General features: G+C 41.4%; 1 protein-coding gene across 2 annotated transcripts in view; it reads right to left on the bottom strand.

Moving 5' to 3' along the window:
* Positions 1 to 1,556: 1,556 nt before the first annotated feature.
* Positions 1,557 to 16,035, bottom strand: part of TCF7L1 (transcription factor 7 like 1) — a 65,549-nt gene continuing 51,070 nt past the window's right edge. The window contains exons 4-12 of one of the 2 annotated variants that reach the window (XM_048512624.1): positions 13,521 to 13,604; positions 11,651 to 11,783; positions 11,317 to 11,419; positions 10,772 to 10,855; positions 8,671 to 8,799; positions 7,102 to 7,261; positions 6,118 to 6,225; positions 3,826 to 3,886; positions 1,557 to 2,674 (exon numbers count right to left, since the gene is read on the bottom strand). In XM_048512624.1, the coding sequence (XP_048368581.1) occupies positions 2,241 to 2,674; positions 3,826 to 3,886; positions 6,118 to 6,225; positions 7,102 to 7,261; positions 8,671 to 8,799; positions 10,772 to 10,855; positions 11,317 to 11,419; positions 11,651 to 11,783; positions 13,521 to 13,604 (1,296 nt within the window). In that variant the 3' untranslated portion in view covers positions 1,557 to 2,240. Of the gene's footprint in view, positions 2,675 to 3,825; positions 3,887 to 6,117; positions 6,226 to 7,101; positions 7,262 to 8,670; positions 8,815 to 10,771; positions 10,856 to 11,316; positions 11,420 to 11,650; positions 11,784 to 13,520; positions 13,605 to 16,035 lie in introns of both variants that reach the window. The other variant, XM_048512622.1, reaches the window with a different exon arrangement.

The following is a 16,035-nucleotide window of genomic DNA, read 5'->3' as shown; positions in this document are numbered from 1 at the left end:
CTCTCCAGATGTTCAGGAACTACAATTCCCATCAGCCCCTACCAGCATGGCCAATTGGCCATGCTGACAGAGGCTGATGGGAATTGTAGTTCCTGAACATCTGGAGAGCCGCAGGTTCCCTACCCCTGATCTAGGTCTTCAGTGAAGACACACATATGGGACTGCGCCTACACAGACCTGTTGAACCAGAATTCTTCAGCTCCTGGCGACAGCAGGGGGCACCTGCCTCACCATGTCACTATTGATGGTCCCTTCCCGCCTAAACTGACATGCGACTAGGGAGATGCACCCTCCCCGTCTCCAGTTCCCACCTGCCGCTGAATGCCCACTGCCTTAAACAAAAGAAAAGCAAGCATCCAGAGGGGTAGGAGGGAGGGATGTGTGTCTGCGCTGAAGACCTAGATGAACACCAATTACTATAAGCAACCAGGTTTTCATCGGTGGTCTTAGTGCAGCCCCACATATGGGTTTTTTGATTAGCTACTTACCATCAGATGGTGGGTAGATGCTCCTATTGGAACATAGATTGTAACACCGCCTTCCCAACATCCTCCTCCTTTTTTGACTTCAGATCGATTACACAATGCTTGACAAAGGTGTTGCCAGTGGACCATGTTGCTGATCTGTAGGTGATGGACACAGGACCCTCCTAACAAAAGCAGCAGAAGCATCCTGGGCTCTCATTGAATGCACCTTAACCTGCAAAAGACATTCCCTGCCAGCACCCCAATAACATACCCCAATAGTCTCACTAACCCATCTGGCTCTCATATGTGAAGATGCTGCTCTCCTTTTCTTAGGGCCAAAGTAGCACACAAAAAAAGGCCTTAGGTCTATGAAAAGATCTTGTTCCACTCAAATAATATAATAAGGTCCTCCTAACATCCAAAGTATGTAGCAGTTGATCTGAGTCTGACTCTGGTTGGGGGAAAAACACTGGTAATACCAAGTCCTGTGCCAGATGGAAAATAGACACGAGGGGGGTGGGGGGGAGAGATCTAAGCTTGGATATAAAACTACCCAGTGCTCAAAAAACTTTAAAAATTGGGGGTCCATCCTGAGAGCAGCAAGTTCTCTTACCCGTCTCATGGATATAATAGAGACAAGGAAGGACACTTTCCTGGACAGGTCTCCCAAGGAGCAGGCAGCTAATGGTTCAAAGTGGGACCTGTTTCTTCACAATCAAATCAGTTCCTGCTCTTTTTCTGCAGCCTCTGAGAATGAGGTGACTAGATCCAGTAGCATCCAAAGCACTGTAAGTCTGATTGTGTCCCTACCAAAGAAGTTCTTAGCAGTTCTCAACCTGTGGGTCGCGACCCCTTTGTGGGTCGAACGACCCTTTCACAGTGGTCGCCTAAGACCATCGGAAAACACATATTTCTGATGGTCTTAGGAACTGAGACACAAATAATTTTTTGGTTGGGGGTCACTACAACATGAGGAACTGCATTAAAGGGTCGCAGAATTAGGAAGGTTGAGAACCACTGTGCTAATGGGACACAAGGTGGAGCAAAAGAGTCTCATGCACACTCTCATTGAACACTCTCACACAGAAATTTAATATGCAAATTTATTTTCCTTCGTTAAAATAACAGGCAATTCCCCAAAGCCCTTTCCCCTACTTCCTGTTACACAAAATAATTTGGTAAGGAAATAGGGTGGATTGTCCTGCCATTTTCCTGGATGATCACTCCAGAGCACAGGAAAAGGAACTGGCCCTCTTCAGGGCTGGGCTGATTTGATGTGTGATGGTGAGGCACGGTATCTCTCTGATGTTTTGTCTTCTTCTGGTAACTGTTGACAATCTCTTAGAAAAGGATGGAACTGCGAGTTGGCTGGAGTAAGTAGCATAAATCAAACACTGCCTGGCCAGGGGAATGGGGAATAGCAAAAGTTAGCAATATAACAAAACATGCAAACTCCACTGAGAGACGATCCATCTGTACAAGTCCATGTGCTGGCAGGCACTGACAGGAGCAAAACACATGGCTGGCCTTCTTTTATTTTCATCTTTTTCATGTTTATAAAAAAATTGTGGGAATTTTTTGTTTTATTTTTGTAAAAAATAAAAAAGGTCTTTAGATAGACTACTGAAAACAACTCCGAGAGTAGAGCACCTTCTTCCTCAAGAGTCACCTTATGGAAGAGTTCAGAAAGGGTCAAATATTGACCAATAAATGGCTTGTTTGCTTTGTAATCTCAATTGTGGCTGCAGCAGGGATGCAGGATGGGAGTTTTCCTCAGTCAGTTGGTTTGGTTACCAAGGATAATGGTTGCGCTTGCAACACAGCCAAGGCAGCCTGAGGAGAAGGAATGGCTGCAAAGGAAGGAGGCGTGGTCAGGAGAGCTGTGGGGGCAATTGAGGAGAATGGGAGGGGTCTAGACAGGAGTGATGGCTGGCTAGTCAAGCCAGAGGAAGAGGCGGCAGCTTTGCTTGATAGGAAAGAAGCTGAATGCAGAGACAGCTGGGCTCTGGCCTCGGGTTTGGTGGTTAATGAGAGAGGTTGAGCCTGTTCAGAATGGGTGGCGGCAGGAGCTGCAGGCGATGCCAACGCTGTGGATGGGGTGGCTGGAGAATCTAACATGCTGCCATGAGAGGATGCAGGGCTGTCACAGGATTTCTCAGCAGATAGGTACTGCACACATGGCTTCTTGTTCTTTGAGGCCACAAAATCTGTTTATGAGAGAAGCAAAATTATTTAGTAGAAATTTATTTCCCAACTAACCTTTGCAAACTCTGATTAGGTCTCAAATTACTCTTAATTAATTTTATTGTCATAGTAAGACTCATGGCAGCAAATCGAAGCCCTGCCGAGGTGGGCCACATTGGACCGTAAACCTTCGCTAGTCAGGATGTAAACTTTGCCTTTTCTATGTAAATCTAAGAAGAGGCATTTCTGGGTATCACTGCAAGAGGAGGTACAATTAGGACAACCATCCCAAAACAAACCATCCCAAGACAGGCCAGAGGAGGCGGAGAGGCCTACCCCTTAAGGAAGGACAGGGTAGGCTCAATATTCCGTGGAAGAGGGGGCGAGGAGGGACTCAGCTGCAAGGAAAGCTACGGGCCTCAGCACCCTGTGGCTACAATGACTAACCAACTTAGGAAAAACCCCAGTCTCCAAGGGTGAGGACAGGCCTGACATCATCCGGGAAGGTGGGATGGACCTTGGGGCCCTGCCGGTGGCAGGGGAGGCAGGACATCACAAGGGGGAACACACATCTAAATACTACTGCTAAGAATTTTGATCTAGATGTTTCCATTCCAGTGGAAGAAAAATTTAGCGTTGTCATCCTAGTCTTGGACTAGGGAATCTGAAGGCCTACTTACTTTTAAATGATTTAAGTGATTGGCAACTAGAGATAGGGCTCTCTCCATGGTTAGTTATAGTGCAGCATTAAATCCTTCTAAATACAATGAAATCAATGGGTTTAGGAGGATGTAATTCTTTTTAGTATTTCACTGTTAATTATGAAATGACTTCCCCACAGTACTTCAGCTGACACCTAGCTTGTTAAACTCAAACTGTCAGATGCAAATGTCTTCAATTTTCCTGGGCATTTGCACATGCTTTTTGCACACCTATGCTGGCTCTTAATGGTGGCTGTATTTGATGTGTCGTCTGTTTTCCTGATGTTCATTTGTTGCTTTCATTCTGCTGTCCTTGTGGTTGTTATTGGTTTCATGTTTTAGTCATGTATACTGCTTTACTGATGTTAAAAGCTGCCTCAAACAATTTATGGATGGAATGGCTAAAAGCATTTAAAATAAATACTACTATGTACTGTGATCAACCTATTGAAGGGTAATTTGCTGGGACTTACTTCCTGTTTCTTGGATTTGCTGTTGAGGTTGTTTCTCTCTTTTTCTCTTCTTTTTCTTACCCTGCAAAGCACAAATCCACAAGTGATGATCATCTTAACAAAAGGAAGCCAGTAATGTAAAAATATAACAAAGTCTTTCTTTGGACTGAGACTCGATCAGAGAAAACTGATAAGGATCTAGATAAGCAGATACTGCTAGGCTGAACAATTACACTTGAAGAGCTTACCCTACTAAATGTAAAACAGCAGAGAGTAATACTAGGTCATTAAGTACGTTTACATGCTATCATCATCATGTTTATTTTGGTAACATGCTGTCCAGGAAGTCCACACATAGACTTTTGCCAGAAACACTTGAATATAGTTTATATTGTCTGGATCTACACAATTATATAATGGCAGCCTGATCTGAATTTTAGTGCTAATACTGCTCAACTTGATGAAATTCTACACTCAGTGAAGGGCAGCTGTTTGCCTGGGAGATGGCAAAAAAAGTATCTGGTGAAAAAGCAAACATTTTGAATGAAGTTTATGTTCATAAGAACAGAAAGAGTGGGCCTCCACCAGATACATGTTACATTAAAAATATATATAAAACAGCCCTCAAAAAGCGTCACAAAAGCAATGTCATTGTGGAGGTACTCAGATGTCCCAACACCCCTCCCCAAAATGAAGTAGTAGTGTCTTGAAAAGTTTACAAAATGAAAGGGGAAAGAGCAGAAGAAGAAAAGGGGCAAACAGCTGGTGAGACATATATCTATATATATATCGGACAAACTGATCAGCAGCCTCATCATAACCACCTCTTATCCCTTATCAAATCTTCCATTAATAGGGTGACAGAGAAGTTTCCAAGATACATTTAAACAAAGCCTAGAAGGGGATTTGGGGGAAGCTGACAAGATAAAGGGGGGGGGGGAGAGAGAGAGAGAGAGAGAGAGAGAGAGAGAGAGAGAAAACAACTCAGTGGGAATTCCCACTACAGGACCAAATGAAACAATCTGAGAAAACCCTCAAGCCTTCAATGTAGTAGTTCTTGCAAGGTTGCCTTATTACTGTTTCACAAAAGTGAGCAACACATGAAGCACATAAAAATGTCTTTATAACTGTAAGGGTTACATACCTGCTTTAAAGAGAAGGAAGGGAAGAATCAATAAAACCATGGTTAGCTGGTCATGCTCTGGATCTAGTGTAGAATGTGGTCATTGAAAGATGGACATTGATTCTTTCTTCCTTTTCTTCATTTTAAAGCAAGTATCTAGGCCTTATCATCAATCAAGAGGGAGACTGCAATCAAGAAATCAAAGCAGACTGGGCAGGGCAGCCATGAAGGAGTTTGCAAGGATGTGTCACTGGTGACTAAGATCAAGATAATTCAGATCATAGTATTTCCCATCACTATATATGATTGTGAAAGTTAAACAATTAAGAAAGCTGACAGGAAGAAAGTTGATTCATTAGGAATATGGCATTGGAGGAGAGTTTAATGGATACTGTGGATTGCCAAAAAGGCAAACCATTGGTTTCTGGATCCAATCAAGCTGATGCTACTGTACTGTGGTCACACAATGAGAAGACCAGAGTCACTGCAAAAGACAATAATACAAGAACAAGTTGAAGACAAGAAAAGAGGAAGATCCAACATGAAATGGATTGATTCATTCAAGGAAGCCACAGCCCTCAGTTTGGAAGACCTGAGCAAGGCTGTTAACAATAGGCCATTTTGGAGGTCATGAATTCATAGGGTCACCATAGGTCAGAAGGGACTTGATGGTACTTAACTTGCACACATCTAGCCCTCTTACTAACAAAGAACTTTTTCCTAGTGTCCAAGATGTCAGAGGCTAAGCAGGGCATTCATTTCTTGTTCACAATCTTATGTAACTCCCTCCGCTACCATTCCTTGGCCAAGTTAGTCACCTGAATCCCACCTCAATATTCTTCTTCTCTGTCATTACCCAGGCTGCACACAAGCTGCCATACAATTCTTTGCATCATACCCAAATCTCTCGCTCTCTTTTTTTAAACTTCACTCTTGGAAGCAATTTTGTAGAGTTGCAAAATATGAAGAAAACTACTTAATGTGTGGGTGCACTGACTTGAAGCAAAACCTCGATTTATTTAGCATCAAATATATGCTGGATTTTTTTGGCACAGTGTGCACGCACACACACAGAGACAGTCAATTAAGACTAAATTCTAATACAGTAGTACTTCAGAGACCAACTTCAGAGGAATCTTGGGATATAAGCTTTCAAGTGACATAATAACCTTCATCAGATTAGAACTTACATAGTTATCTCGTGCAGACCAGGTAGGGTATAGCTGAGAATGAAGCTGTCTCTCCTTCCGGGCTAGTTCATAGTATTTGGCTTGCTCCTCACGAGACAACGAATGCCACTGAGGTATGGGAAAAGATGAATGAAGCATCTGATGAAGTTTGGACACCATCTCCCTTCTTTGAAGACAGGACTGAAAATCACACTTTCCTTTCATACACAAGGGCCCCACAATGCAGCTATTGCAGAAACCACAAGTGGCAGAATTCAGCTTCTACATAATTCTTACAGGTATAGAAGCTCTTTCAAGGTCTAGATCTAGAAATACTATGCCCCCTCATTCCCTGGAACATAGTCCCCAGGACTTTTTTGCTGATCCATTTCTTTTCTGCCAGTATTGCATAGCCTATTCCAAGGGCCAATACAAGAAGCTGCCAATTTTTATATTATCCTTGTCCCCACCTTTCCTAATCTCCCATTATTACCTCTGATTTTGAGCGTCCTGCTGTTGTTCCAGTTCATTAATCTACCCTGTTTTTACCAGTTTCCCTAGCACTCTTGCCCCACCCCCCAAGCATACAGAGACTGTGGCGGCAAGGTTTCCTTAGAGCCCTTTCCCCCCCTCAAGCCACCTTTTTTCCACCTACAATTTCCCCAGGTCCCACTTTCTCAGTTTATGGCCTGCACAACATTTTCATGGCATCTTGGTTTGGGTTTTCTTTCCCACATTTTCCCTATCTGCTGTAATCTCTTCCCAATGTTCAGCCAATCCACAAAACTACTCCTGTCCTTCTGTTTGAAGCTTATCCCTTGCATGTGATTTCATCACAAGATGCAGCATTGCAAATGTTCTATGCACTAGCTCAGCCAAATGTGTAAGTTTCACTGCCTGCCACAAGATAATATAATATAGATACATCCCACCTCTTGCATGACATTCACTGGCCTAAACGATAGAGAAAGAGATAGGTAGTAAAGTCAGTTGTTTGTTTTGTACCCTTCTTCCTAGGATCTGATTGATAGCTGCACTCTCCTTCAGTGTACACTCTGCCACCACCTTGGCTCTCATCTCCTTCATGTACAACATGAACGCATTCAGAGGTTTCTTTATATGGGGTTTCTTCTCCTCCTCCTTTTTGACAATGACAGGTGTTTTTCTGGAACAGTGATATCTTTTATTACAGCCTCATAATTTTGACCATAGCCACAGGCTCTATCCTGCCTGTTGTGCAAGTCAATAGAGAAACAGATGCTTTAAGTGAAGACTGCCTATTTTTAATGGACAATTGTTAACATACGATCAGATGGCTAAACCATGTAAATACTGTCATGACATTTTTTGCCTGTAACCCAGAGTAAATCTTATCGTACACCTGAACGTCCCCTTCTGCAGATATCATAATTTAGGCTTATTTCATAGAGTACACCCATCACATAATATTTCCTGTTCTACACTGTTGGTAGAGGTAATTGGGAAGATACTCAGTGCTTCATGGCTCTGCTCATAAGGTAAGAACTTAAGTTACAGCATGGAGACATCAGGAGGATCTAGGTGGCCATATTTTTCTGTTACTGTAACCATGTCACACAGTAATAGCTGGCACTAGGAGTCACCTGAGCCATGTGAGGATGAGAAACTGCCACCAATTCTGGTTTGCCTCCCCCTTCCCACTTTGCTGTGCAGGGAGGAATGGAGAGGTGATTGTGCAGGGAGGAGTGAGGAGGGAAGACTGGGGGAAATTGGTATAGGCAGGTGAAATGAATACTGAGTAAGCGAGGGGTGGAGTAAAGCCATAAGGAGAGAAAGCTGAACTGGAATCAATGAGAAAGCAAATCCTGGCAGAGGCAAGAATAACCTGGACCTCCCTCCCTTGACAAGTCCTCATGTTTCCCCTCTGTGGTACCATGTGTAACATCCATGCTACTGAGAACTAGTGGCCATCCCTGTAGTACATGAATCAGGCATTTTAAAAGTATGCATACAAGAGGGCACGGTAAGAGCAGAGAGGAAGGGAGGGATAATCCTTTAATCTTGAGTTTTGGAATCTGACCTAGTTGTGCTATTTAACATATGCTGGCAAAAATCACACCAGTGTCATCATTTGCCACGTTCATCTGAGACAAAGGAAAGGAGGAAGCTGGATAGCTGTGATGAGCTACCAAAGCCAGTTCCACTAGCTACACCCCATACCACATAAAGACCTAAGTAAAATTGTATCTTCATCCACCATTTCCTCCTGCCACCCCCTTGACATGCTCCACACACTCCATTCATCATCTAGTCTGGACCAGGCTGCGACAAGTGGGGGGCGGGGAACAGGTTGAGGGGGCCAGGAGGAAATGGTGGATGAAGTTACAATTTTATTGAGGTCTTTATGTGGAATAGGGTATAATCCACTTTTACAGCACGTTATTATAAGATGCAGGTAGGCTGAGTTGTAATGATCTTATAGGAGAAGAGATAAACTGAAATAATAAATCCAGTAAAATAATATTACACTGATAGAATTCTTTCTCCATCACAAAATCAAGCATCCAAGCAACACCTGGATATCATGTTACTTACGAGTTCCCTTCAGGGCTCAAGCTGGGCTGTGTGGGCTCTTGTTTAACTATGGGTGACACAATGGTGGGATGTGGGATTCCTGAGGGATGAAGTCCATGAGCAGGAGGAGGAACCATGTGTGGAGAAAACCTGCTGGACATCAAGCTGGTACACAATTAAAAGTTAGGTGCTGAAAATAAAATTCATTTCAGACTATTCAATTCAATCTTGCACCCATTTCCTCATTGCAAGCTTTTCAAAACACCCTAGTTCAGTGGTGGCGAACCTATGGCACGGGTGCCAGAGGTGGCACTCAGAGCCCTCTCTGTGGGCACAAACAGAATCACACACACACCCCTACACACACACACATAGGCTGGCCTGGGCCACTGGGCTTGATTATTAGCATTAAACCGAAGACCAAGTTTTGGGGAAGCAGTGTAGGTAACCCTGTTAAGCACTGTTGAACCCCACTGATTTTCATGCAAAGAAGAAAAGCACAATCCTTTACCTGGGAGTAAGCTCAGTTGCTGGCAATGGGGCTTGCTTCTGAATAAACCCTCCTAGGGTCGTGATTCACCCATTGGAAGAGTTGCACGGTTGCTTCAAAGCAAAGCCACCGACTACCACCAAGCTTACTCCCGAGTAACGCATGCCTTGGAGCCAACCATTTTTTTTGTAAACTAAAGCTCAGTATTTAGGTTAAATTGCCGTGTTGGCACTTTGTGATAAATAAGTGGGTTTTGGGTTGCAATTTGGGCACTCGGTCTCAAAAAGGTTCGCCATCACTGCCCTAGTTATTCCCACTTCCTCTAATTTCATAGCAATCTGCCAACATCTGCAGAGATCAGTGAAATAGGTGACCCAGGGTTTACATAGAAAATCAATAGCCAAAACAAGCAGAACTCTTTTAACAGAAAGATTACTTTTCCTGCACGTGAATGCCTGAACTACAAGAATAGAATGACTTCACTTTTCCATCTTCCTTTTCTGCTTTTATTTTGAAACAATTCTTTAATTTAAAGGGTGACCATTATGAGAAATGTATTTCTGCTCTTTTTTGGAAATCTAGTTGTGAATTCATTTGCCCTTATGGCATGGCTGACTAAAAAGTTGTACCTGTACTGATCCATGTTATGTTCAGCACACCAAAGCTATAAAATGCTAATTTGTCTGAACACAGAGTTATGGGGATTTTTAATGAGGTTTTATTTTCTGTTCAGCTGGCTGTCATTTAGTTGACAATATGAAGTTTAATTGAAAGTGGCATCAATCTGAGAAAAGCTGGTATAATTTTATAATGATTACAAATATCTGTCACAGGACACAGCATCAAAGATCTTCCATGAAGAACTAGTTGAACCTGTCCATTTTCATTGATAGCTGGAACAATCCTACCCCAACTTCTTGAACCCTGTATATTTTGCACTTTTTCATTTGCAAAATTCTGAATAATCATACTGTATAAGAGTTGTCTATATTTTAAACAATTTATTTTCTGAGTAGCACTGTCAATAAACCTATCTGCACCTTGCCTGTGCTGTTCAAATAGGAGGCAGCTAATTGCTATACGAAAAAACTTAAATCAGATTGCCTCCTCTGGCTCATAATCATCTTCATAAACAAAATAGAGAGGAACACTTCCAACTGACCATGGCAAACCAACTAACAGCTTCAGGTAAGATGTTATTAATTTTTTCCTTGTTGTTCACAGGTAATGGTAGAGTCAGCAATGCTGTATTTGATCATAATGAGAAAGCCTCAGAAAACTAATTCCACTGCATAAAAGCAATTCTTACTCTACTTTTAACATGGGGCTTGATGCTCTCTGTGTCTGTTTCTCACAGAGGTAGTAAACCTATGCTTGTGCTGTAACATTTCAGACTATGAATGGCTGCTTAAATGGTGGAATGCTCCTCCATTCTAAAACAATTTTTAAATACAGAAAGCAAGTAATTTCAAAGAACATTCTAGTTCGGCCCTCTCCCTACAGTGCCAGTTTTCCACATGTAATTTTTTTTTCATCATGTAATTTCCCTTCCTGCTGTAGCTTAAAATCGTACAGCCAAGTCAGAGGTTTATCACCTTCGGTAGTAGACCTTACCACTCTGTTTGAACCCACCTGGACATTGAGGCATTCATAGCCAAGGCAGGGTATGAGTGTCTGAACCCACCTGGAGGAATGGAATACACTGGCTGTCCTTGCCTAAAATCAACAAGAAAATACAGAAAACTTTCACCACAGGGATACAAATATAAGATTTCTTAATTAAAATTACAAACTTTCAATTTGACTAGCTATGAATCTAAATATCAATGACCAATATATTTATCTTAACAATTAAATCAGGGCTGCCATTCTTTTACTAATTAAGCAGTCCACTACTTTCATGGACTCTATTGTCAGCAAAAGTATGCCAGTCTGAGAAATAGAATACTATTTATGGGAAGTAAATCAATTTATTTTAATGCAGTATTTTTTCCTGGAGATCATAATAAAACAAAGCTTACTGAGAAAAAAAACTCTTCAGCAGATGACACTTGCTAACTTAAGAAGTACAGTACATATAGAGAAAGATAACAATCTTTCTACACATACAAAGTAGAACAGCCTCTATGAGAGAAGGAGCAGCAAAGAAGGAAAATATTTAGAGCAGTGATCCTTACTGTGGTACAAACCACCCCAAGGGATGAGGAATTTGGCCAATGGTGCCAGGAGACAATGGGTAATAAGGAGACAGTTCTGAAGGGTGAGGTGGTCGTGGAATTCCTGATGGTAGAAAAAAAACATGTTAAACAGACATGATGTACCTCTAACCAAACTTTCAGATCTTAAATGGAATCCTACCTTCTTCAGTGCTTATAAAACTTGGAATTTAATAAACCTACCAGTAAGCTTACCTGAATACTAAAGTTGATTTCATTCATCTTCAATTAATGTATCTGTTTAATAATATATTTCCTGTAGTCCAACTCATTTGTTCCATTCCCAAGAGCTTACCTGTTTTGGGGTCAATCTCTGGAGAAAGATGAGAAGGTGGGGAGCCTGGCGAGAAGTGGTCATTGCTGTAGGTGATAAGTGGCGTCAGTGGGTGCATGTGATGTGGGTGTTGTACCACAGGAACTTTGTTTGACTAAAAGGGGGGAAAGCAAAGGTTTGTGTGTATTTTTATATACAATTCATTTGCATTTGAAATCTTCTATCATCTGTAAATAGAAAGGAGCAGGGGCAGCTGGTCCATTAGGATGAGGAGGGCCCTATCAAGTACAGCACCTTCTGTCCTTTACAGCAAAAGAAAATTAAAGTAACAGCCTTACAGAACTTCCTACCAGAATAGGGCTTGCAGACTGTCAGCTCTGGACTCAATCATTCTTAGTCTTCTTGCATGCTTCTCTTTCTGGACCTCAGCCAAGTTCTCCCTATACTCACAGCTAGAGGGTTTCCCCCATCCCATTTGTCTTAAAAGCACAGGCCATTTTCTGGGGCAAAGTCTATTGATGCCCAATGTAAAAACACAGAGAGTGAGGCATACCAAAATAACTTAAATAAAATAAGGAAAGACTGATATACTGTTCAATTGATTCTTATGGAATTTGCTCCAGTCAAGTCTACTGACGCTAATGGCCTTAGACTGGACTAACTGCACTGTCAGAAAAAGTTTCCCCTGTACCCAGGCTCTATCTGACTTGTCAAGTCAACTGTATGCTTATTTGCTTGGAACTAAACACAAAAGTCTTGTACTCAAGTAGGCATGTGTAGAATTGCAGCTTGCAGTTTTTTGTTCATGAAAGTTATTAAGTACAAAATTGAAAGAGAAGCCTAACCTATACACTTTTCAACAAAAAAGACTAGACAGAATTTTAAGTTCATCTGCCTCATGCTGGACTTGGTCCTAGTGCCTTTGTTTTAGAATAACAGAACTCAGTAGGCACTAGGACCAAGTGGAGCATTCTAGCATGAGGCAAATAAAGTTACAATTCTGCCCACATCTTTGTGGGACTGTAAACTACACTGGTGTGATTTCTTCTGGTGCTTTCCCCCCTCAGTAATTAGTGGTTCAAGGGCATTGGTTGATGGATTCTTGAATCTACTGGATCAACAGGAAAGTGATTTCGGCACACAAAAATCTGACTATGTTTCATTCTTTGAAGTAACTGGTCAGTAGTATAAGCTAACAAAATATTTGATAGGTGTATGTGGATACAGAATTACTAGGGAATGCACATCTGGTTCATGACTTAAATGAACATTCATAATCAATAGATGTGAAATTATATTAAGTACTGGAACATAACTTGTCAAATCTCATGCTCCTTTAGCAAAGATACCCCTTTTTCCTTGCCATTAGTACAAGAGAAAAGTACAAGAGAAAAGAGAACTGCCTTTTGTTTTAAATGAAAGCTAAGATTACAGAGAATCTGGCATACCTATTGTTACAACAGTATATCGATAATAATAGCGCCAAATTTTTAAAAAATAAACAGTTCTCCAGTGGCAAGGAAATGGCTGTTGCAGCGACACAGTAGGGGAAATGGCTGTTATGATTTCACTTTTCAGGGACAAAATTATTTCTTAAATCCCCTTCTTTCATCTCCAAACAGCAAACATCATTTTAAAACCTGCAGATCTGTTCCACATTCTTTTAAGAGAAGAAGCATTCTCTAATAAGTTTCCATCTACTGGCAGAAAGTGCCTCCGCTAGTTGAATGAATCTCTGAGACCAACCCTTTGCCTTTATGTGAAACACCTTTGACTGAGCTGAAAAGTAATTATCAGGAACAGAAAGAAATTGTCCAAAAGAGTATCTACAGATATTTTGAGATGACTCTGATTGAGCAAGTTAACACAAAATGAAGTCATTGATATTTACTAAGTGTGCAGGAGAGGGAGATCTTGCATCCTTCAGTGTAGCTCCAGCTGGTACATCAAGTAGCGGCCACTTCACCTGCAGATACTGGGAGAAATTATAATATATGGAATAGATATCACAAAAACAAGCTCACAGTATTGAAACAAATGAACAGCAAGTTTAGAAGAAACTTCATGGCTCAAATAAGAAGATCCTGACTGTCATACTGCCTCTGTAACCTATGGGCACCTAGATCACGCTACTCCTTCATCACGAGCAACACAAGCCCTTCCGCTGCTTAATCCAATCAGTGGTGTTAGAACAAAAACGAACGAACACAAAACAGCATGGCCAGGAGACCCTTAAACATTAAAAGTTCCACTATGTTACTAAAGTACTATGGAATCCAACTAAGGCCCTTTCCGCACAGCAAATGTAAAGCAGGTTACAGGCGGGATAAATGAACCCAGCATAACCCCGGGCCATTTGCATGGCTGGATGTCCAGCGATCAGCGATCAGCGAGTGATCAGCGAGCAAGTTGACCGGGGTGCGCACCTTCGCATGGAGGCACTTTTTTTTTTCACTCGCCTCCCTCCACTGCGTAGCTACGCAGCCAGCCAGGCATGGACCTCCACAGCCACGTTGTTGTCCTTGTGCCCCTCCATAGCTACACAGCAGAAAGGCAGGGACTGGGGAGAAAAGGGGAAGTGCGTCCAAGTAACACACTTCCTGGGGCAGCCGTTCACTCAGCCGCGGCTGCAATCCATGTCAAAACAAAAGAATTGCAGATAGTGCAATTCTTGAAAACCCACGTGGTCTTGAAAACCCGCACAGAGCAGACACGCATTAGGAGTGGGATTCATGCGAAGTTCCCTCACAACATGGGTTTTATACCGTGGTTAGCCCACGTTTATTGGCCTGTGAGGAAGGAGCCTAAGTAATGAATTTTTTTTCCTTCTTCCACCACCCTCATTCAGAGAATTCTTTTGCATATCAGAGCTCCCAGAGAACTTTAAATAAGGAAGGAGTTAATTCCATATATCCAAAATAATAAATACTGTATTCAGGTAGGTATTTATCCAATTAATGCTAACAACATTAGCTATTTAATACAATATGTCAAATGGATTATTTAAAAAAACAGATACTTAGTACCTATAGAATAGATGAGTTTGGACAAGTTTTAAATGCTATATTGCAATTTTCATATTAGAAAACTAAATGAAATTTAATGCTATATTGCAATTTTCATTTAGTTTTCTAATATCACAAATAAAGCGAGATTAGGTTGACTTTTGAATATTAAAAAGTCCCAAAGTATCCAAAATGAAGAGAATTTGTATTGCTTTCAGCAAAACCACTTAATGCCAAATAGCAGAATGCAGTGTGTTCTGTGAAATGCTGGAGGTTTGGGAATGTGGACTGGATGAGTTGCAGCTGTGCAATGGAATTTCCCTAGCACACAAATCTTCATGATGTAAAACAGCTGGAAGGAAATCCCAGCATGCTCTATTTAGAGGCAGAACAACCAATAATTTAAATGGAAGATTAACCCTTCAACTTAGAACAAACCTTTGCATTTCCTCCAACATATATTCCAACTATCTATTCCAGAAGGAATAAAAACAGAAAAGCAGGGTTGAACTGATTCAAATCCAAAGGCCTGCTTCTTCTGAAAAACTTAGACTGGCATAGACAAACTAATATAAGAGAAACAAAAACAGGTTTGCTTTATCAGATCAGCTAGATTTCCTCCGACACCTCCCTTCATTTAAGCAAGCAGGTAAAATCTCATTGTTTCCCATCTTCCTGATCGCTGAACAGCTACCGTGTTTCCCCGAAAATAAGACAGTGTCTTATATTAATTTTTGCTCCCAAAGATGCGCTATGTCTTATTTTCAGGGGATGTCTTATTTTTCTGTGTTCTTCTTCGTCAGGCATGCTTCCAAACAAAACTTTGCTACGTCTTACTTTCGGGGGATGCCTTATATTTCGCACTTCAGCAAAACCTCTACTACGTCTTATTTTCAGGGGATGTCTTATATTCGGGGAAACAGGGTAGTACGTTCACTGTTCACAAACACAAGCCATCTTAATGGATCTAATTTTTGAGACTTTGACACTCAGGGCAGCACTAACCATGCAACTCTAGATATTAACATGATCTACATATGCGTTTTAGAAATTTGTATTTCAGGAGATTATGTAATATGTTGAAGCACACTGAAATGTCACCAGTCAATTTAGCTACTGCCAGATATCCCCCTTATCACAGTGCAAGATTTTTAAAGACTGATGTATTTTGGGAAAAATAAAGAAGCAGGTGCCACAGAAAATAACTGCTCATTGTTAAAGTCTCTCACAACCGCCATACTTGCTCTTCATTCACAGAGTCCAACATTTTAACATTCAAAGTATACTATAGAAGGCAGCAGGTTTTTAAAAATAATACATATAATTAATCACCCTTGCACTATTTAAAAACATGGTCAATATCCTGCATTTTCATTTTTAAATACTCCCTCCCCATTCCAA

Source organism: Sphaerodactylus townsendi, linkage group LG12, assembly GCF_021028975.2.
Source record: "Sphaerodactylus townsendi isolate TG3544 linkage group LG12, MPM_Stown_v2.3, whole genome shotgun sequence".
Lineage (NCBI taxonomy): Eukaryota > Metazoa > Chordata > Lepidosauria > Squamata > Sphaerodactylidae > Sphaerodactylus > Sphaerodactylus townsendi.
Note: the sequence above shows the minus strand (reverse complement) of the source record. Positions and strands in the feature narration are given on the sequence as shown.